The sequence below is a fragment of the Merops nubicus genome, unplaced genomic scaffold (assembly GCF_000691845.1).
Source record: "Merops nubicus isolate BGI_N331 unplaced genomic scaffold, ASM69184v1 scaffold16885, whole genome shotgun sequence".
In the NCBI taxonomy this organism is placed as follows: Eukaryota; Metazoa; Chordata; class Aves; order Coraciiformes; family Meropidae; genus Merops; species Merops nubicus.
Window position 1 is genome coordinate 28,102 of NW_008612478.1, and position 21,637 is coordinate 49,738.

The 21,637-nt window shown below is 40.7% G+C and overlaps 2 protein-coding genes across 2 annotated transcripts in view; both read right to left on the minus strand.

Annotated features, from left to right (window-relative positions):
- Window positions 1-6,474, minus strand: part of FBP2 (fructose-1,6-bisphosphatase 2) — a 20,275-nt gene extending 13,801 nt beyond the window's left edge. The window contains exons 1-3 of the mRNA XM_008941543.1: window positions 6,243-6,474; window positions 4,053-4,215; window positions 3,047-3,139 (exon numbers count right to left, since the gene is read on the minus strand). Coding sequence (XP_008939791.1) covers window positions 3,047-3,139; window positions 4,053-4,215; window positions 6,243-6,415 — 429 coding nt within the window. The 5' untranslated portion in view covers window positions 6,416-6,474. The remainder of the gene's footprint in view (window positions 1-3,046; window positions 3,140-4,052; window positions 4,216-6,242) is intronic.
- Window positions 6,475-12,209: 5,735 nt separating this feature from the next.
- On the minus strand, window positions 12,210-20,736 carry LOC103774157 (fructose-1,6-bisphosphatase 1-like). The gene is made up of 7 exons (XM_008941545.1): window positions 20,642-20,736; window positions 19,310-19,472; window positions 17,500-17,592; window positions 16,307-16,450; window positions 14,931-15,068; window positions 13,625-13,744; window positions 12,210-12,624 (listed from the first exon to the last, which is right to left on the minus strand). The coding sequence occupies exons 1-7, from the start codon at window positions 20,734-20,736 to the stop codon at window positions 12,433-12,435; spliced, it is 945 nt and encodes a 314-aa protein (XP_008939793.1). The 3' UTR covers window positions 12,210-12,432.
- Window positions 20,737-21,637: the final 901 nt, after the last annotated feature.

Below are 21,637 nucleotides of genomic sequence, written 5' to 3' on the forward strand. Positions count from 1 at the left end.
CATGTACTATGAAACAAACCCGGGAATCAAGGTGACCAGTAACTCATAGCTGCTGAATATTTTCACTTCTTTCTGGTGCCACAGGTGGATTTCCTTTGCACTATATTTTGACTATGAAATTGAAATAGTGATATCTCTTTAGAGGTCTTTATGCAAAGCACTGAAATAGGCAGACAGACTACAGAGAAGTTCTGACAAGTCAGTTTGGCCCATTGTTGATGTGAAGCAGATGAAACAAGGTCTGCAGAGTCTGCCTATAGGGGTACCCTCAGGTGATAAATGAGTTTGAAAATTTTTGCCTGTATGATTTGTCAACATCATGAGGGACTCGTCAGCAGCACTGGGAGCTACTCTGGAAGGACTTGGTTTCCAGGTCTCTTGAGTATCCTTTTTTGTTTGCCCTGAATTCTTGCATGTTCTCTGTGAAAGACCACATGGAGAGGAGGACATTGTCATGAAATAAAATACATCTGAGGCAGTGGGCAAATCTACAAATTAAAACCAGAATTAAACAAAGTGGCAGAGTTTTATAGCATATATGTGCAGTAGGACTTGAGGGCTGTAGATTCATCTCCATGGCGTGAAAAATTGGGAAGAATCCAAACCAAAAATGCTTGTCACCACATCCTGATGTTCCAGCAGCTGAGAGCTCCTCGGCAGCAGCGACTTTCAAGGTCTTACCACTTGCTCTGGACTCTGCTGATTCAGCAAGGCTTCTCCCTCAGCTCTGCTTTTCTGGTGTTTCTGGTCCTCTCACCAGTACCACCCATGCTTCAGAAAGTAAAAGCCAGGTAGAAGATTAAGTAAACGTGAGATGGCATGTGTTTCCCAGTGTTGCTCTCTAAGAAACTGATGCAGTGTTTTTTCTGGCAGGAGGCAATGGTACCTGCAACCGTGGTGATGGTCTGGCTTGAGAGTACCCAGAGAGCCTGTTTCAGGTTTGAAATCCATTGGCCAAGTCTGGCCTTGATAGAAAAGTACCAATTATCTTTTTATCTTAAAAGGAGGCAAATATTCCAGTTCTGGAGGGTGTGCCTTTGGAAATGAAATTAAGGTGCTGACACGGCCAGAAAATCAGTCATGCAATCCTCTGAGAACTGTAAGGTAACTAATATCACACAGGTGCTAAGAATCATCCTTTGGAATTAACAATTATTCTAGCTTTTCTAAAATGATGTCAAGGAACCTTAAATGACTTGAAATTATATTTTCTTTCTTAAGTGATTCTCATCCACTGGGATAAACCTCTCACTTTTATTCTTTTCACACTACCCTTCAGTAACAATCAATAAAGCACTTATTATTGTTTCATTATTTCAAAGGTTTTGCAGTTCCTACTCTTTAAAGTTAATAGTGTTGCTATGAAATTGTCCTGTCTGAGAGGAAGGCACATTAATTAGCATGTACTTTGGAATTAGCATTTTAATGGAAAGAATTAAGTGAAACACTGTAAATTCAGCATTGTTTCTAACTTTGCAGGGAAAATTGGTAATTTGTTCTTGTGACAAACTGTGCTTCACCCTAACAGCAGGGTTTCTATTTGGATATGAATCATTTGTACAAAGCAATGTAATTTTCTTTATATGAAACACTGAAGAGTATCCACCCACATGAGAAGCGGTAACTTAGAAACAGTATTTACAAGTGTATTGATATCTATTAAAGCAACAACAACTATAGAAGGATCAGAAAATTAATTGAAAATTTGAGCACTTGGGAATGACATGAGTTCTTCAGACAATGTTTCTATTCTGAAGCAGATTCCTAGGGAAGACTGGGCAGTACATAATCTTTACACATATGAACAGATGAGTAAAGATGGTGGAGAAATTTAATCTGCATTTCAACTTGCTAATCCATATTAATCACACTGAACATTTGCCTTCAGAGTTACCCAGAGTAACTTAATACAACGTTTCTGAAGAGAAAGCTCATGCTTAGTATTTGTTAGATGATGCTTACCACCTTTAAGAACAGTGCACAATGTGGCTATTACTTACTGTAAATGCTGGGAGGCACTGCAATCTTTTGGGCTGTCTTTAGAGAGATAAATGGAAAGGGTGGAGCCCCCTTTGCTTGCTATAAAGGCACATGGTATGGATTGCATACATACAGCTAAGCTCCCATCCCCGCAAAAAGCAAGGTGGTAGATGGTGCTGGAGGTAGTCCCTGGGCTGCTCTTTCCACAAGACATACGAAGGCATCATCTCAGCGTGGTCTGGCCTGGGCTGCATCATGATGGGAGTTTGTGCTCACCACTAACAGTGCGTGCAGCCATATGCCAGCACCTGGCTCGTGCCATGACCCTGTTGAGATTGTGCCACAGCTATTTGGTTTACTGGTAGATGCATATTCCAAACATTTACTAGTAGATGCATATTCTCAGCACTGATGATTATAGTGTATCGCCTACCAGAAATGTGGAAAATCGAGGACTAGCCAGTTGAAAATTATGAGTTAAAAGATAAGAGCAAACCTTAAAAATGTATCTTCATACGTTTGCCATGTAGCATCTGAGCCTTCAAAGACTTCTTTACAGTTAAAAATGCTGTAAATGTTACTTCACAATAGTAGTCATTGAGGGTCTCCCATAGCCATATGACTGTGAGTTCAGGCTTTAGGAAAAACACCAACTGCTGTGAGATTAGCAATCAAATCACAAGACTTGGCATGACTCTAACTATTAACATTGGTTAATTGGCTGCGTGGTTGCTGTTCTGTGCTGCCCATGGGAGCAGACATGCCGGCAGGGCCCTGGTGGCTGTAGGTGCCTGCTTCCTTCAGCCTCAGGCGCCCTCAGTCATTAGCACTCCTGTAAACTCCCATGCGTGACGGGCACAGCAATGCATGGCCGGAGGCCACCACACTGTGATGCACTCTGGGCAATGGCCGACAGCCCTCCCCAGATAGTACCCAGGAAGACACTTTCTGTAATTCATAGGCACCGTGACACCCCTCAGCTCTCCAACTAGGCAAGCTGATACACTCAAGACATCTTTCTTTCACCAAGCGAATCGTGCCATATGTGCTTCATTCATCCTCTTACCTTTTTGTAGATAGCAAATATTGTTCCTATTGGTGCCAAGCAGTCGATATTGGATGAGCCGTCAAGGGGGTCAAAGCACACCACGTATTTACCCTGAAACAAAAGTTACAAGGGAAGCATTAAATGATAAGTAGTCTTGCACTATTATTTCATTTCACTTGACAAACCCCACGTTTTTATGACTGCGTTCAGCCCTTCAAGTGCACCTGACTCAGCTTGTCAGAGAAGGCTGCACTGTTGACCCAGCTGGCCCCGCAGCACAATGTTCACTCCCTGCCAGAGAAATAGGATAGGGGACGTTTCTGCTTGAACAGCACAAAATCTCATGGTAGGAAGGAGCAGTCCTTGCTGCCAAGCAGTGCATGCAACAATCACCTGAAAGCTATAGGAGTGACTCGTTCTGGAAGTGAGCATCTTCCTCAGAGAATTATATTTTGTTTTGCTATGTTTTGTTCCAAATGAAAGGATTTGCCTGTCGTGTGAGGTTTGAGGGTAAGGAGGCAGAAAGAAAGCATGCTGGGTAAAGGGGTGGTTGTATCAGTGTGAACAGTATCTTGCTGCAATAGGATCCCCTCTTGGGGAAGCCTGATGAATCAGTCAGGTGTTTCCTCTGGACTTGTAACATAAAACCCAGTTCTGCCAGCCTCTCATCTCATTTTATCTTGCCTAAATATTAATGTAATCCAAAACCATTACACCAGTGGCCAGGGAATGTAATAGTACACTTATGGCTGGGATCTGGGCTGTGTTAACAAGCTCCAAAATAATTATTCTCCCACTTCACAAAACTTTAATAATAATTTTACCCCCCACAATTCCTTTAGCTGCTTAAACCATGCCATCCACCACAGTTATTACTCAAAACAACACAGAAATGGTGCAAATTTTGTGAATTCCCCCAGGAAGGGTCGGTTTGGGAGCCAGGCCCAGGTTTCATACTTGAAGCACGAGTGCCACCTGCTGCTGCCTGAGCCGATAACCCCCTGAAGGCAGGAGCTGCACAGACCCGCTTCTCCTTCGGCGTGATGATAGCATCCTTGTCCTCCTCTGTGACCAGGACGCAGGTGCTGTAGGAGGACTGGAGCATATTGATCACCAAGGAGTTGGATAACACGTCCAGCTTTTTCACTTCGTCACCTGTCACGTTCACAGTGCCAGCTATACCAAACCTACAGAAAGGTAAAAACATCAAGAAACCGGAGGCAGGCAATCATTACAGTTTTTTAGGAAATAAACAAGTAAGGGTCACTCCTTCCCCCCATCTTCCACCTCTAACCTTTAGATGAAACTGCTAAGGTGCATTAAGAGGTGACTGCTGCAGCGAGAAAATAAAATGTACATGAGAAAGGGCAATGGCATCATTTTGGGGCTTCACCTGCGTCCTCTTGCTCCTGTTTGGATGTTTCCCAGGCCAGGAGCAGAGCCCAGAAGCCCAGCTGGTGATTGCCAGGCTTCCCTAGTAGCCCTGCAAAGCAGCTGTCAGCAGCTTTGTGGAAGGAGAAGGGGCAGTTAGCATCTGCATTATCTTCCACTGCTGGCTGCTCAGAGCTCTGTGATGGTCCTTTAATCCATGTTCACTTAGTTGCCAGCCACCTCAAAATCAGAAGCTTTAAAGACACCCTTAGATGGACCCCCATTTTGGTCTTTATCTCAGGATTGACATCTGTTTTATTTGGTGATCCTCAGCTGAGTTAGGATGATGCTTCCTATGGGGATTTCTGAAATTTCATGATTAGTTGCAGTAATGTGAATGGCACAAGTTACTAATTTCTGGTTTTGGATATTTTAGAAATTTCTGACTCATCCTCTGAAGGTTTTTTTATATAAAGAGACATTTGCTCCTTAACATAGTTGATGTTTTCTTTCTGAAGGGAATATTAATCTAGCACAGTAGCTGTGTCCCCTGTAGGCTCCGTGGTGGTTCCACTTCTAGTCTATCAAATAGCGGTTACTCCCATTTATTAAATACTTCAAAGGTTGCATATTGAAAGACAAAAATGAGAAAAAGCAACTGTTTCTATAAGTCAGGGAGGCAAAACAGCTCAGCTTTACCTATTAACTACAGAGACAAAATATATTTTAACAGCTAGGGCACAGGAGCCTGACATTACTGTTAACTTTGAGTATGTCTCGCGTCCTCTTTATATATTATGGTCTATGCCTGTAAAGAAAAGTTGATAGTACTGAAATGCTGAATTCATGATTTGCAAAGATCATTGAGGACTTTGATCAAATAATCAACAGAAGCACAAAAATATACTCCAATGCGCCACATGTTTTGGTGTTTCTTTGGGAAAAAAAAGGAAGGTACCTACACAGGCATGTACAGACACGTATTTTTCAATAAGTAACAAAATCTGTTTATTTTAAATACATAATTCACAGAATCATAAAATGTTTTGGGTTGGAAGGGAGCTTTAAAGGTGTTCTAGTCTCATGTTGCTGCTTTCTGAACTACTTCAGACAGATTGTCATTAGAAGACTGGCACTGAAGTTTATTTCACCTGGCTGTGTGGAACAGCTTCAGTTCAATCCAGGCTTTGCTAAGGCAATTCTTTATTCCATTTCCTCAACAACTAGATGCCAAACTGTTATTCGTTTTTTGTATAGGGTCTTTTAAGATTCCCCATCTGTAATCCTGATACTACTTGAGGAAGGAAGGGGAAATGCTCTCATACGTGGCAGTGTATAGCGTTTCTCGCAAGGCTGTTGCTTTAAATCATTATTTATACTGCAGTCAGGCAGAACATAAGCCAAGCCCTGATTTGCACAGATCAGTACTGGGCTTGGCTGTTAGCAGAAACTATCATGGTGTGATATTCTCCATTAAAAATAGCCTGGTGTGATATCCTGCAAATTCATGGTAGATTTAAGCATAGATCAACATCAATATTTACAAGGGATAAGGAGGTAAGCAGTGTACTGAAGTTCTGAGTTACATTTTTAGAGCAAAATATTATAGAACAGCAGTTAGTTTAAATGTCTGTCTTGCACCCAATATTAAAATGCTCCAGAAAGAGAGCTCTCTTACTTCCACTCTTGATAATCCAGGCTTTGACCTCACGCCTACAGTCACTCGGCTAAAAAAAAGACTTTTCAAATGTGTTTACAAAATCTTGCCCACTGCCCAGCCTTACTGTCCAAGCAGCTGTCTCTCTACCTCCTCTTCCTCCCCATATTGCTAGTTAGGACTCACATGTGGGCCAGGCCTGCCTTTCTGACTGCAGAGGAGATGGCCTTTATGGCAGTCAGCATGGAGTTGAGCAGCTGTGTCAGCTCCCCCGTCGCTCCTTTGACGCGGCGTCCCTTCTCCATAACGAATCGCGTGAGTGTCAGCATATCTGTTTCAAAGGGGCTTTTGTCAGACATCTTTGGTGGTTACCAGAGTTCCTTCTCGGCTGGATGAGACACTGCCTTGCCGTGTTGAGGTCTTGGGTAGCTGTTTTATTCTGAGGTGAAGCTGTTGGCTGTGTTGCTGGTAAGAGTCTGTTAAGATGTTTCTGAGACCATGTGATTGAGTGCTCAGAATAACTGCACCCCAGGCTGGCTCCATGGTGCCCCCGGGATGCAAGAAAGGAGCTTGACACTGGACTACAGCTGAGCAACTACTGCTCAGCTGCCCTCCCCAGACACCAAAGTTAGTGATGTGCAGATCTAGTAATTTTCTAATTGTTCATTAGACTGCCTAGAACACAAAACTCTCACTGGCCACTTAGCTGGAGACTGCTTTCCTGTAGGTGCCACTCAGCAACAAGCTGAGCACAGACAAGGCAAAGCACACAATTTGCAAGGCACCAGAAATGAAGGGACAGGGCAGCAGTAACCATGTGTGCCACAGCATCCCATGGCAGAGCAGCCATTGCCCTGTGACTCCAGACAGTGAAGTTCCCTTCCCATATCACCTTAATCTCTGCTTGCATCTCCTCTGGCATCTTCTGTAAAGGAGAGTTTCAGAGGCCTATGGCACATCACAGGGGCATCAGCAGGAGGTGCAAGGTGGATCTAGACATGCATTTATTAAGGGTGTTTTATTTTGCTAGTTGGTCTGCTGCAATCCCATTCTAATTACTTCATTCCTAGCCTGGGCTACTTGTAATATTATAGGGCTTGCATGAATGAGAGGTAATGATGAGCTGTGGCTTGACTGGTTAGAAAGTAATTATGTCTTCAATAATTTACAAAAGAAGCTTATCTCATATAAACATGCCTCTGTCATAAGTCACAAAATTAAATTTGACTTTGGCTCTGGTATTGTAGGGCACCATGTAAATACAGGTTGGATCTCATGATGCTAACATGAAGGTAGACAGAAATGTCAGCAAACTAAGTACACGCTATCCGGAACACTGAAATTGTAGATTTTAATTACAGCACTATCTTTGCACTCAGATAAGGCAGTAAGAACAGTGACAGGTTGTAGCCTTCATTTTTTTATTAGCAGTACCCTTATTTTTAAGCAGAAGATCAGGAAAGCCCACAGTCAAATCAAGAAAATCTCAAGTTAAAGAACAAAAGTTTCATTGTGTTTCTTTGTTATCATTCATTTAATCCAAGTTACTGCACTAAAATCATGCCAGGAAGACAGAAACAAAATTCAGAAACAAAATATATACCTAGCTTTTTGTTTGTTTGTTAATAGAAACTGTGGCCATAGGCAAAGAGTTCTGATTTCCCTTTCCATTCTTTTTTCAATCTTTATCATTTCCTTGGATTTTCCTAAAAGAACCTCTTCACCTATAACAACTAATTACTTGAAGAGTTGTAAATGGATTGGGATGCTAAGGTTTTCTACTTTGAAACCAGCCTCAAGTAAAGTTCTTAGAGACTGACAGCACTTAACACTAGCAACAAGTAGAAAGACATAGCTCAGTGTGGCTTTCATCCCGTGGGCTTAGCTTTGGGGATGTTTTTGAAGACTCATTCTAAGGAGGAGGAAGGACTGGTGAGCAATGCTCCTCAAGTAGAGCAACAGGCAGATTTTGCATCATGTCCTCTGATGCAATGGTGGAAGAAGAAAGTAATCTTGATTTCTTTTTCTCTTTTCTAGTGCACACACTCACATCACAGGACAAATATTCCAGAACACTTTGCCAGATTAGAAGATTTTCTTTCTTCAGATAGACTTTGTACAAAACCAACATATTTTGGGAGCTCTGAGGTAGCACATGTTGCTATTAATAAAAGAAGGGCACAGGTTTCACATTATTCATGCAAACAGATCTGCTGCCTTAAAAGTACAGCCATTGCATTCTGCACATTATTTTGTCATGGCAGTTTTTAGCCTGACCCGTACTAAAATGCTTTTAATGCAAAATCTCTTTGCTGTGTCACTAGAACACCACTGGGATACCAAATCAATTCAACAAATAAGAAATGGGGGAGGGGTGTTGGCCTATGGCATCTAATATTTGTCAAAACATCACATGCAGATCTTCTTTACTGTTGATTCCAGATGATCTTCTACGCTGGTCAAAAAGACAAAGTTCAGATCATCTTCCAACAGAAAGTTTGTTTTGGAGTTAGTGGTTCAAAGGGTGTTCTCAGAGCTAAGCAGTCCATTATCTGCCTCTTTCTTTCTTTTTTTTTTTTTTTTTAAACTTAAAAATCCCCAAATGCTTTTTGTGGATACCAGACACGTTTCAGCTGCTGCTCAAATAACATTCCTTCAGTAAGAACTTAGCTTACCGCAGTATGTAATGAACACAGACACTCAAGCTTCCCAGAAATATTGCAGCCAAATGTGGAGCAAGAAGAGAAAGAAAAGAATAAAACTTGGAGAAAGGTACAAGACTGGGTTGCATGAAAACTTAACCCTGTTTTGATAAATACTGTGATCCCACTGGAATGGTTAAATAGAATGATTAAGCTATATAAATTATTATTTAAGGGGGGGTTAACACAAACTCATATTGTTTCAAAAATTTTTAGGTCTGAGAACTGCTTTGTAAGATGGTTTGGAACAGCATAGAAAGGTTAAAAAAATAAACACCTTAGATTTGTGCGAGATCTACCCTCTAATATAAAGGTTGCACAAGAGCTCCCCAGGATGATTCACACTTCCACTGGCCTATAGGCCAGCCCTGTGCCTTAAAGGTGACACCTTTTCTAACTGCTTTGAAATGTTACTCATTTGGATGGTGCTAGCTGAAACTGGAGCCAGTGACCTTTCTCCAAAGGCTACAGTTCAGCCTCTGAGCAGGACAGTGGGTCACACTGCAACAGGGGTGAAGGCAGACACTGTGACAAACTCACCCTCCTGCCTTGTGTTGACATGCAGGGTGAGCTCTGGAAAGCGAGCTGTGCAAAGAGATCACTGAATTATTCTCCCTGATGGTGGTTACATGAGGATGACATTCAAACGTGGGCTCATGTATGACAGATAAAAAGAAAAACCACCTCATTATGTGAAAAATGATAACAATAAAATGTCAGGCTACAGGCAAAACCAAAACACTGGAAACTGACCTAGGAAACATGGGCAGTATTGCCTTTCCTCCTATAACCTTTACCTGCTGCCAGTATGGTGTCTTAAAAATAGATACAGGCAGACCAGAGATTCCTGAAGAAGTTAATGGAAGAATACAGCCAAGGAATTACTATAATGAGACAAAAATGGCTGCTGTGGATACTGTCTGCCAAATTCTGCCAACAGACTAGTGGCACTGTAGTCCAAACTAATATATGGAAAGCCAGGAAAAAAAAAAAAAAAAGAAAAAGAAAAGAAAAGAAAAGAAAAGAAAAGAAAAGAAAAGAAAAGAAAAGAAAAGAAAAGAAAAGAAAAGAAAAGAAAAGAAAAGAAAAGAAAAGAAAAGAAAAGAAAAGAAAAGAAAAGAAAAGAAAAGAAAAGAAAAGAAAAGAAAAGAAAAGAAAAGAAAAGAAAAGAAAAGAAAAGAAAAGAAAAGAAAAGAAAAGAAGAGAAAAGAAAAAAACAACAACAACAACAAACTATAAGGGCTTCCAAGTATCCTCTGCTCTATCCTCTGCTTAGTGCACAAGATGAAAACTTGCATTCAGCTATGGCTCTAGGGACAAGCTGAATTAAAAACTTAAGGATCAACAAAATTTGTGCATGACAACAACTGTCATGCAATTTCCTCTAAAACCAGCACCCAAAACCTCAAAAAAAATTTAGAGTGGTTCTCAGCATGCCTCCTGCTGTAGCTGATCTAGGGAGATTGGAACCCTTTAGAGTGCTATGGATTAGGAAGAAGTTCTCCGATAGGATGGTGGAGAGACTCTGGAACAGACTGTCCAAAGAGGCTGTGGATGCTTACTTAAGGGAGGAGTTCGAGGCCAGGTTAGATGAGGCCTTGGGCAACCTAGTCCAGCTGAGAGGCGTCCAGGGATGTTGGATTAGATGATCTCTAGGGTCTCTTCCAGCCTAAGGTCATTCTATGATTCTACGACTGTGCCAGAGCTAGCACGTAAGGAAATGCTCAGGATAGAAATATGCAATTCCTTTGGGAAGTATTTCAGTGTGTGAGGTAGGAATCTCCAGCCACTCCCAGCACCTTCACTCAACAAAACTGAGAGAGACTTGGTGTTTCTTTTGAAGTCACAATGACAAGACAAAACAGACACAACGACTGCATTCTTTTTCTTTTAAAAAAGCAAAGCATGGCCATATCCCAGTAGGTGGCTGCTCAGGTGAGGAGGCATAGGAAGCAGCATTGATCCTAGCAGGAGATAGAGCAGCCTGTGAAGAAAGGCCCAGGCCACAGGAGTCCCCCAGCACTGACTCTCCCACTCACTGTCTGGTCTCATGAAGTCCTCTCGCACAAGAGTACAGCCCTCTTGGGTTCTCCTACCAAGACTGGCCCCTCGACTGGCGACAAGGGTACCTCGCTGGGAGAAGTAGGTTTGAGCATTCTCCAAGAGGGTAATTTATCAGCAATTAGACAGCATACTGCACGGTCACTGTGGGCTGCTTGATTTTCCACGTGCATATCAAACAAAGTAGGTAAGCTGTGGTCTGCTTGTTTCCCAGAGCAGAGCTGACCTACAGAGGAGCCAGTTTGGTGAGGGTTTTTTCTGTGGTTTTGTTTTGTTGTTTGTTTTTTTGTTGTTGTTGTTGTTTTGTTTTGTGTGAGCCCTTACAGAGCGTGCCTTCACATCATGGCCTCTGGGTTCCCCTCAACTCCTACTGTTTTACAAAAAGCACTAAGCTCAGACAGGCTATCTGCACTCATACATACAAGATTCTCAGACAGGTAGGGTTATAGCTCGTTGCACCCATAGACAGGGACTTCTAGGCCATGGTTTGCATAAATGTTGAGTGGCAGCCTACACAACAGTGACATCCATGTGTTCCTTAGTTTGAGTTTGGCAAAGGTAAGTAGGCAGTAAGAAATGTCAAAGATTTGCAGATTTGGACTGATTCAAAAATCTTGTGAGCCACAGCCATAAATCATACCCAGAAAGGTGGACAGCCCATCTAGCTCCCAAGCACTAACATTATGCCCCCAGCAGCATGCTCTGAATCAGCATATTAAATGCCAGTATGCTTTGTGGCGGTCTTCACAACTTACTTCTGCTTGTGCATTTTTCCATGGTAATGCACAATCCCAGAAGAACACAAAGAATCCCTGGTGAAGGCAGCACGCAGGTTCATTTTTTCATCAATCAAGCAGGCTAACTTCTGGCAAAGATAGCAAGCTCTTCACAGCAGAATGGTACCAAACTGTCTATATATGCGCCTTATCTAACTCAAAATCCATCTCCAAAATGTCATTTTCCATCCTTGTGTAACTGTATCTGACAGAGTGCCAACTGGCAATATTAACATTGTGTGGCAGAGTTAACATACACTAATACACATCTTTCACAAACATTAATCTTCTGTCAGAATAAGCCCAGACTGAAGTACAGTGAGTAACTTCTGAGGCCTAGAAACAATGCGTAAAGGTGTCCACATTAGCATTTATATTTATTGCTAAAGAACCAGAGACTGACCTAGGAAAGGTTGATCACTGTAAGAGGCTGCTGAGTTGTCCTCCTAAGATTTTTAGAGGAGGACAAAATCAGATATCGTGGCAACAGGCTGCAGTTTGTCTGAGAAAGTTAAGTCTTCCCCTAGTTATCGAATGCAACAGAGTATTCCCTTGTAGCACAGTGGCACTTGTGTAACCAAAAATGATTAATAAAAAAGCAAACCTATTTTCCCCTTGCTTTTACTTTTAATGCATCCTTTAATACAATCTTTTAATGCCTTTAATTGCACAATGCAAATGCACAAGATTTAACTTTTAAAAAATCTTATGAAAACATAGCTCATTTGATCTTTTGCTAGAGGTCAGACAGTTCAATCTTGCAGTACTGTAGTTTATTCTTTGGTTCAGCTGCAAGGCATTTCTTCCCATCTGCACAGTGACTCCAGCAGGCTTTCTTTACTTAGCTGAATGTTTCTTGACTATCTCAAGGTACTCCTTCACGTCATCAGGAGATCCCAAGACAACAGGCACTCTTTGGTGGATATCCTCAGGCACTATATCTAGTATTGCTTGGTGCCCAGTTGTTGCTATTCCCCCAGCCTTCTCAATAACAAAAGCCATAGGGTTGCATTCATAGAGCAGTCTCAGCTAGAAGACAAAAATCAAAATGGCAATGGTCAGCCCAGGCAATACTGAGAATCATGAAATGTAAACACATTTGGCATTTGATTTAAAGCCAAGCAAGACTCACAATACCCCATATTTCATATCAGCTTTGGCTCAAGAATGTATTTTTGTGGGTTTTTCTTCTAAACAAAACACAGTGAATGCTGGATTTGCCCAATTTGAGTGCTTTCTCCATGGCTCATGTTTGCATTGTGCTCTTTACACAGAGATAAAGCTCATATGTAAAAGACACAACCTTTAACAAGGCAGCAGACCATTTAGGCCCATGTGAAAAGAAAAAACACTGGCCCCGAGTGTGCCATTAGGTTTCTCTAATGAGTAACTGCATCTTATCTGCAACCTGAAGCAATAATTTACAGACAATTACAAAATAGATGAAAGGTCTTTGCTGAATAAACATTGCCCTTGTCAGCCTGCAAGTGTGTGTTCTTCCCTGATCGACTGTCGCCCTGGCAGAGGCATCCAGGCATAGCTCCTGCAGATGAGGCAGTGTTACCAAGCACAAGATGCAGAGGGTTTTCTCTTTGGCAGAGCTTCTTGTAAGGGGCACACTCCATTCAGGCATCTTACATACTAGCTTGCAATAGGACTCTCAGAGTAATGTGGATGATTTGCTTGGCTTTGTAATGTTTTGCTTAGTTGAGACCATCATGGTTTGGGCTGAGATGGTCCAGAGAAGCCTGTCTGAACAGCACATCCTTTGGTACGTTCCATAATCTCAGTGCTTTTGGGGATAAAGAGCAGTCAATGCAGTTGAAACAGGCCAGCAGCAGTCCTAAAATATGTCTGACAACAGGTTGCTGTCACTCGTTCCAGTCTGCAAGGGGTGGCCATACACGCACACCAGAGGTGCAAGCTACCAACTTATAAAACACACCTTCTGCAACCAAAATTCTTATTTGTGATAGTGAAACATCTAGATAATGCAACAGTTTCCACAAGTGGCCTTATTCAGGTTTACCTTTCCTTTGGGGCTTTTGGAATTAGCAGGATACAGAAAGATTCCTCCATACACCAGCGTGCGATGCACATCAGCCACCATAGAGCCTATGTACCTCCCACCATATGGTGAACTGCCATCCTACAGAAATTAAATTAATCAGATTATGAATATGTTAAATAAATGTAACTTCCAAGCACATCAGGTTATTTTTATTTCCCCCTCTCTTCTTTTAGAGGTCCTAGCATCTGTCTTCTCCATATGGTGATTCATTGACAATAGTCAAAGTAGCTTTGGAGAAAATTTCAGTTTCCTCCTCATTTTCTAACTGGGGAAATACAAGGAAAAGAACTGACAGAAGATTTCAGGATAGATGAGTGGCAGTGCTCTGACCCTTGGAAAATACTGCATTTCCAGCAGCAAAAACATCAATGTTGTGATTTTTTCTTTTGTAGCAGGAAAAAAAAAAATACCAAGGAGTAACAGAAGGGATCTTTCTCATTTCTTCCACCCATTTTGGCAAGCTTCCATAACTCTTTTTGGTAAGAAAAAGTTAATAGTTGACTACTGATATTATTTCCTTAGTATACTCCACCGAGTACATTTTAATGCCTAAATAAACAACACATTAAGCCCAGCAAGACGCCAGAGGAAAACACCAGTCTTTGTTCAAAGCAAGATCAGGAAGTCAAGAAGTGACACAGACATTTAACAATAGTAAACATTTACATGTCATTGTCAACATAATAACTCTGGTGATGACAGGTGTAAGGCATGAGAACAGGCATGACTTTTATGGGCACTCCTTAGAGCTTCAGGCCTCCTGACATCAGGAAGCTGCACCACCACAAAGCAGACCCTGAAACTACACTAGCTTTTCAATTGAGAGTTCCCCTCAAGACCCAGGTTGTGTTACCGCTGAGCCGCCCCCCCACTGCCATCCCCACTTGGCTCTCCCTCTACTCAGACACTGCAGAGGAAGGAGCAATCTAAAACACGTTGATCAAGTTTTTCATCACCAGAAAAGACTTCCTCTCTACTTAACTAAGTGCCCAGTTTTGCCTCCAGCACTGTTACTCAGGCACCCAGCCAGGAATGAAGATTAAAAAGAAAAAAAGAAAGAAAGGGAAAATAAATATTAAAAAAGGTGCAGTGCAGTACTGAAGGATGGTGAAATACCTGGTCACAGCTACTACTGCTCTAATAATCAGTCCTGCGTGATGATACACTTTCAACAGGCAGAAAAGGAAAAGAAAAGCTCTGAACAGTGTGTGAGACAGATCATGAAGCTGGAAATCATTAATTTTTCTGAAACAGGATCTTTTACCTCAGGGAATTTCTTCTTTTTGAGATACTCTGTGACTGCAGGATCGAAGTATTTAGCATAGCCTTCATTGAGACTGTAGATACTTCCCTTCTTCTTGATTTTCACATCCCTATCCACCAAAATGAATTCTCCAATTGCCTAACAATAAGAAAGAAAAAACAATTGATTAACGTTCATTGCTCATTTATTTACAATCCGAGGCAAAAAACCAATCACACACACAATTTAGGAAAATTTTGCTACCACTACCAGTTTCTTCAATAATGCAGTACCTATGAAAAAGTGGTATTTGCATTCTAGAGGCGCTTCTTTTCCATAAAACACAGACAGCACATGAATCCCGTGGCCATGCAAAGCTTCTTCATACTACCATTCTCAGCTCTCTATCATTTTTCTGCACCAAAAAATGCTGTTGCCTGTAAATTTATATGGCTTTCCACTATTTTGCTAGACTTGAAACAAGACTACTGCTCTGAAGAGTTTGGAAACTGAGAGTGCCAGTTGAAGCAACGCTTAAACATCTTCAAATAGTTGTAGATATTAATTAATTTGAATTCATCTTAACTTGGGCTAACTGGAAGCCTGGACTCAACAGAGGCAATCTCTGTGACCAAGGGCTGATCTGTTTAGTTTTCACCGACATAAATTTCTGAGTTAGTGCTAAAAAGAAAGAAAATAACATGCACACATGCTCAAAATTAAATCTGCTACCTGAATAGAGACAAAAATACATGCAGCCACTTAAGCTGTTACTTAACAGGGAGCAGCAAGTTATATTTCCTGCTTCGTAAGCACTACAGGCTCTAAAAATTTAATACTGGCAGGTGTCACAGCCTGACTTATTACAAAAAAAAAAGGCACTAAAAGCAAACTACGTTATGCTATGATCAATATGACTTTTCTTTTTAAACTCATGTGGTCAAGGCATGCTAGAAAGTCAAATGCATCCACACACATCACTTACTCTTTTACACATCATGGTGGGATCTGAAAACACAGAAGAAGGTTAAATATTTCTGCTTCTCTGGTTTACTAAGGTACTATCGTTAAGGAAAAGACAAACGAGCCTTAAATGGCATTCATCATTGCAGAAAACATCTCATTTTAAATATCACATGGTTTGGCACATGCTGTATATTTGCTTCACTGACCCGGCTCTCCTCCCATTGTTGAATCACGCATAGCACCAGTGCAGCAGGCAGGCAGAACCCAAACATCTCTTGACATTATTGCTGGTGCGTTATTAAGTGTACTTAATTTCTTCACGTTAACTTGAAAATTGCTCCATTATTTGATTTTCTGGGGGACAGACAGTTCTCATGGACAGTACCTTGCTATCCCTAATGAAGAAACAAAGAAACAGAAGATACTCTCACCGGATCCAGCATGAAACAGTTGACACCTCCAGCAGAAGTGGCTAGTACCAGCATTGTGGCACTCCCATAGAGAGCATAGCCAGCTGCCACAAGATTACGGCCAGGTTGCAAAGCATCCTTCCCAGAAGGTTCATCAGGGGACACCTGGAACAAGAAGGAGCGTAATCAACTTTACTTCATTTCTATAGCTGGTACCTAACTGGACTCTTCTGGGAGAGGGTCAGTCTTCTACTCCATATCCATGCAAGAGGTGGCACAAATGCTTCCATGATCCGCAACTAAAATTCCTACTGGATGCACTAATACAAATTATATGGGGGTGATAAACACATTGATCTAGAAATGCTCTTGTATAAGCCTAGCTGGAATGCAGGAAGCAGGAAAGGTTTAAGGAGATAATATAAAGCTGTGTACCTCCTTGTAGGTGATGATGAACACAGCTTGGAGCAAAACTCTGAGGTACAGTTGAAAACCAAGCAATGAAACATGACTCATGGTGTTCACAGTTGATCAAAAGTACTTTGGATTTTTTTGCTTTCTTTTGCTTCATACAGAAATTAAGCTGAAAATAGTTACTTTGGGTTGTATGACAACGTAGAGAAGATGATTAAAATGAACAGTTGGGTGTGTTTTATCTGACTTACTTTTTCCCCCCCCATCTTGTGACTTGCGAGTCCAGTATTTCAAGCTCCTTCAAGACAATGTTTCTGCCTTTCAGAGTGAATTAGACACCTCAAGTGCACATGCCATGTTTAGCTCCAGTTGGTGTTTGAAGCCTGTTGTTAGGCTAGTACGACTATTAGTACAGAGAACAAGAAAACCTGAAAGCACGTTCCCCAAGTAGATGACAACTGTGTGGTATTTTGTCTCAACACAAATATTCATAAAATCTAAGGCATAATTTGTTTGCAAGGGGTAATTCCTTTAGATGGCTAATTAAGCATCAGCCATGTACGTATGGGTGCCTCTTCTTCTAAGAGAGTAGTGCAAATCTTTCAGAAATGTTTTACACAAGTGTCTGTGAAACAGCAGATTTAACTTAAAGCTGGTCCTGAAAATCTCTTTCACAAACAACTTTAGTTAGATTTTGTCTTCACACGCAGTTATATTTCATCAAAAGGTGCACAATATTTTGTGTACACAAAAAAAAAAAAAAAAAAAAGTTTTTCCTATCCTACATGAAATCATTATACCTTTCTATAGATGGCAAAGATGGTCCCAATGGAAACAAGACAGTCAATGTTCGATGAGCCATCTAGGGGGTCTATGCAGACTATGTATTTACCCTAGAAAATATGAAAGCAGGAACAACCAGATTAGCAACATTATTTACCCACTTCTCCCAAATAAAAAAACTTCAGTAGGTAAATTTTCTCACAGGCTTTCAAGGCAATACAAGCTAAAAGGCTTTTATAGATTATGAAGGAACTGAATTCAAATGTTAGAGTTTCTTTGGCCCAGATTTCATGCTTGATTACAACTGTGTGATTTGTGCCACAGCAGGAGCTGGAAAATCTTTAAACCAAGTAATAGATGATGACATGGGAAACGTGAAGTTTTCCTACATAATTTTCAATATATTTTTCAAAATGATAATATTTTCAAATCAATAGTTTAGATTAATCTATTTAATTAATGCTGATCCATTTTGCTAAGACATCCTGTAGTATCTAGAATATCGGCTACACTTCCTCATCTTGAAAAAAATGGCATTCTGAATTATAAGGAAAAAGACAGATGAAGATCAGCTTCTCTTTTCATGTAAAGCTAAAATTAGAGACATTAAAAAGGCCTTTAACACCTGACATTCGTAAACTATACACTTCACTTTATCTGTGCTGTGGATGGACTAACGGTCAGAAATTACCTTAGCCCATCTATGTTCTTCTCCTGGTTTTTGGGAGTTTCTCTTCCCTAAAAAAGATTGGTCTTTGTGTATTGCTGTATTAAGGATTTCTGTAGGTACAGGAAACTGATAGTACAGGGAAAACAACAGATTTAACTGTACCTTTCAAAAAGCTTGTTTTTCCCTTATTTTTGTACACAGTAGTTTTAATAATCATGTGTAACAACAGTAAGTGTTTACTTCTGTGGTTTTTTGTTTGATTTCACCCTGCACGCCAGAAACTTACGTTAAAGTCCAGCAATGCTCTACTCTGCAGGTAGGAGTTCTGGGTAAGAATTCTGATAAAAACACCGTATTATCTCCCATTTTGTTTAGAAAAGAGCTAACACTGAGCCTCCCTCAGTGATATTTGAGGATCTAAAACCATATTTATCCATATCTAAAGCAATCTTTTTTCATCCAATGCCTATGAAATAAATTTTGAAGATTTCTCAATAGGGAGAGAAAGAAAGAACTGTTTCAACAGCAAATGCTATTATACTTCCGAGATTATGTTTTAGTTGTTTGTTAGTTTTAAATTTTTACTTAGATTTTTACATGATTGCACCAAAATATTAGCTAGGAAAAAGGAACTATCACTCAACAAGTGCATGTAGACTTGTGAATACAAACAATAATAAATGAGCAAAAATTATTTTTGTGTTCATGGTTGCTTAGTCTCTCATGGGCTTCAGGGAGAACTTGCATGCATTAAACATCTTGAGATTTGACCTGCACAGATCAGCTCCCCAGTGTCCTACTGCTAAAGCTACTTTACGAAAGGGCTTACTGACTCAGACCATAGTTCCATAGATCAGATAAACAGGAAGTTTCCTCCACAATTAGGAGAAGGTGAGGACAGAAAAATATGTTGAGGAGGAACAGCAGAGAAAAAAATAAACCCAAACCCCATTATTCTTCAGAACAGAAATAACAGAAGGGACAAATGTTGACTGACATTCTCGCCCTCTGCCTCCGTCCCCTGCCTCCATTTGCCAGTATAGAAAAGTACATGTCCTCTGAAATTTTTAGCCCAGTTTCAGTTTCTCAAATCTGGAGCAATACATCTGTAATGGCTTGTTTGAAAATAAGCAGGGAGAACCTTTAAAGCTACTAACCCTTTTTTCAGTTTCCACTATCACAGCATCTTTGTTTTCTTCTGACACAATAACACACGTACTGAAGGATGACTTGAGCATGTTAATCACCAGGTCATTGGAAAGGATGTCCAACTTCTTTACTTGATCTCCTGTCACATTGGTAGACCCAGCAATTCCATAGCTAGAGCAGTGGCAAGAGAGAGCATTTCATAAGAACAGGGCACTACATCTTCCAAAGCACCCTTTTTCTGGTAGCCTTATGCTTGTAAAACATCCTGTAAAACAAACAGCACTTTTGAATGGTATCTCAGTTCTCCAAGTCTGTTTTTTATTTACTGTCCACTGGATTCTTGATATGACCTGATATCATTAGCTGTGGTGGCAAATCTAGGAGACACTGAATGTGAGGAACACAAAACAAGGGATCGCTTTTCAAAAGTCCATAAACTATAAGCAAACATAGCCAGAGCAGGGTGTGAAGGCTGAATTACAGTAATTGCGTTATGTAATGAGCTCTTAAGGCCAAAATACTGCCCCTGAGCCCTAGGCTCTGATATTACAGCTGCTTACTGTAAAAGCTAAGACTTCGTTAGGAAATTTTAAAAGTAGAAATGAATCTGATGACACTAGTTACCCTATAACTTCTCTTATGTAATTTGCTCCTGGTTAGCAATATGATGTACAAATTGCAGCAGAAACACTTTGCTCCCAGACAAATCAACATTTTTATGGTTCAATGTTTTCAGTTTGGATTTTAAGTAGTCACCATTTCCTTGGGAGTAAAACTGAGAAATACAAATACAAACAAACCCCCACGAGATAATCAGAATCAAACTAACTAGAATCAGGAAGTACCAGGAATCGTTGTGGTAGGTGATTTCGAAAGCATGCAAAACAGAAAGAGGGGAACTTTAGGTCTTAGAAGAGAAAAACAATAGCCAGCTCTGCGCACATTCAGATGACTCTTACATAATTCAGCTCTGACTAATTGATTAGGCTGAATAATGGCATTTCAGGCTTTTTGTAGTAACACTAAGCACGACTTTAGGAATGTTTCTTCATTGCATTCCTTCAGCTTAATGCATGAGGCAAAGAAAAAGACCTGGCATAATTCTCCATCTTTGTCTCTCTCTCTGCCACGGTGACTTGGACATTTTTTTGCAAGTGTGAAAGTGTTTTTGGAAAAAAGAAAATGCACTTTGAACACCACACTTGCAAGCAGAGGCACAAGTCCTCATCCTCAGAGCAAAATCTCGATATGGGCAGCAGCTACAGCTCCCACACCTGGGAGGGGACAGCAGAGTGCCCTGCACGGAGTCTGCAGCTGGGAAGGGACTGTGACTTCTCTACCTGTTCTGCAGCTCGGCTGCTGGGCAGCACTGAGCACACAGCTGAGCCTGAGGATGATCCAAAGGAATGGGCACCAGCAATTCCTGATTGTTCATATTCCCTGATAGCCAAGCAAAATCTGACCAATGGTTATGAAATGCAGTCCCAGAATGGGAGATGTGTGGCTCAAGGAGGCTCACAAAGGTGGCTACCCCAGCACTGGTGGAGAGTCATATCCACTGCAGAGGATCATAAGGCAAGGCTATCAGCACAGGTGTGGAACCTGTGGGCAGCTGTCAACAGACATATATGTAGGACACATAAGGAATGTAATTTTAGGCTGTTGCACACCAGGTCACAGATGGGCAACACTGGTCTCTACTGAGAGACATAGGAGCCACATGAAAGGGCTAGCACATAGTGATCAAAAATCTTTTACAGCTACATAAAGACTGAAGTCAAAACAGAGAAAAATATTTCAAGCATACATAAAATTGAGCATTTTTTTTTCTCTGTGGTGGTTCCTTCTGTTTTATTAACTTCAATCATAAAATTTTTCATCTCTCTGATACATTTTGTTATAGATGTTACACTGTATTGCCAGAGACCTTTTGAGTTGTGTATTTTCCACTACATAGTTTGTAGAGAAGAATTCACTTTCTCTCTACTATACTTTTGACTAATTTAGCAGAGCAGGCCACGTCTAAAGCCCTGATCAATATACAGTCTGGTACATCAACAATATGTACAATAGTTAGGGGAATTTGTCACCTACAACCATTTTCTATTTTTTAATATTTCAAGAGCACTAATTTTCTTCTGATGCATCTCCAGAGCAATTGCCCTCTGACTGTACAGACACGACTGTTCCTAACCCACGCTCTTTCTAAAAGCCTCAGAAATACAAAGCTTTATAGAGAAACACAAGTTGCTATGATGAAATATGAAAAACAAAACAAAACAAAACAAAACAAAAACAAAAACAAAAACAAAACCAAGAAGAAACACTGAATTTGA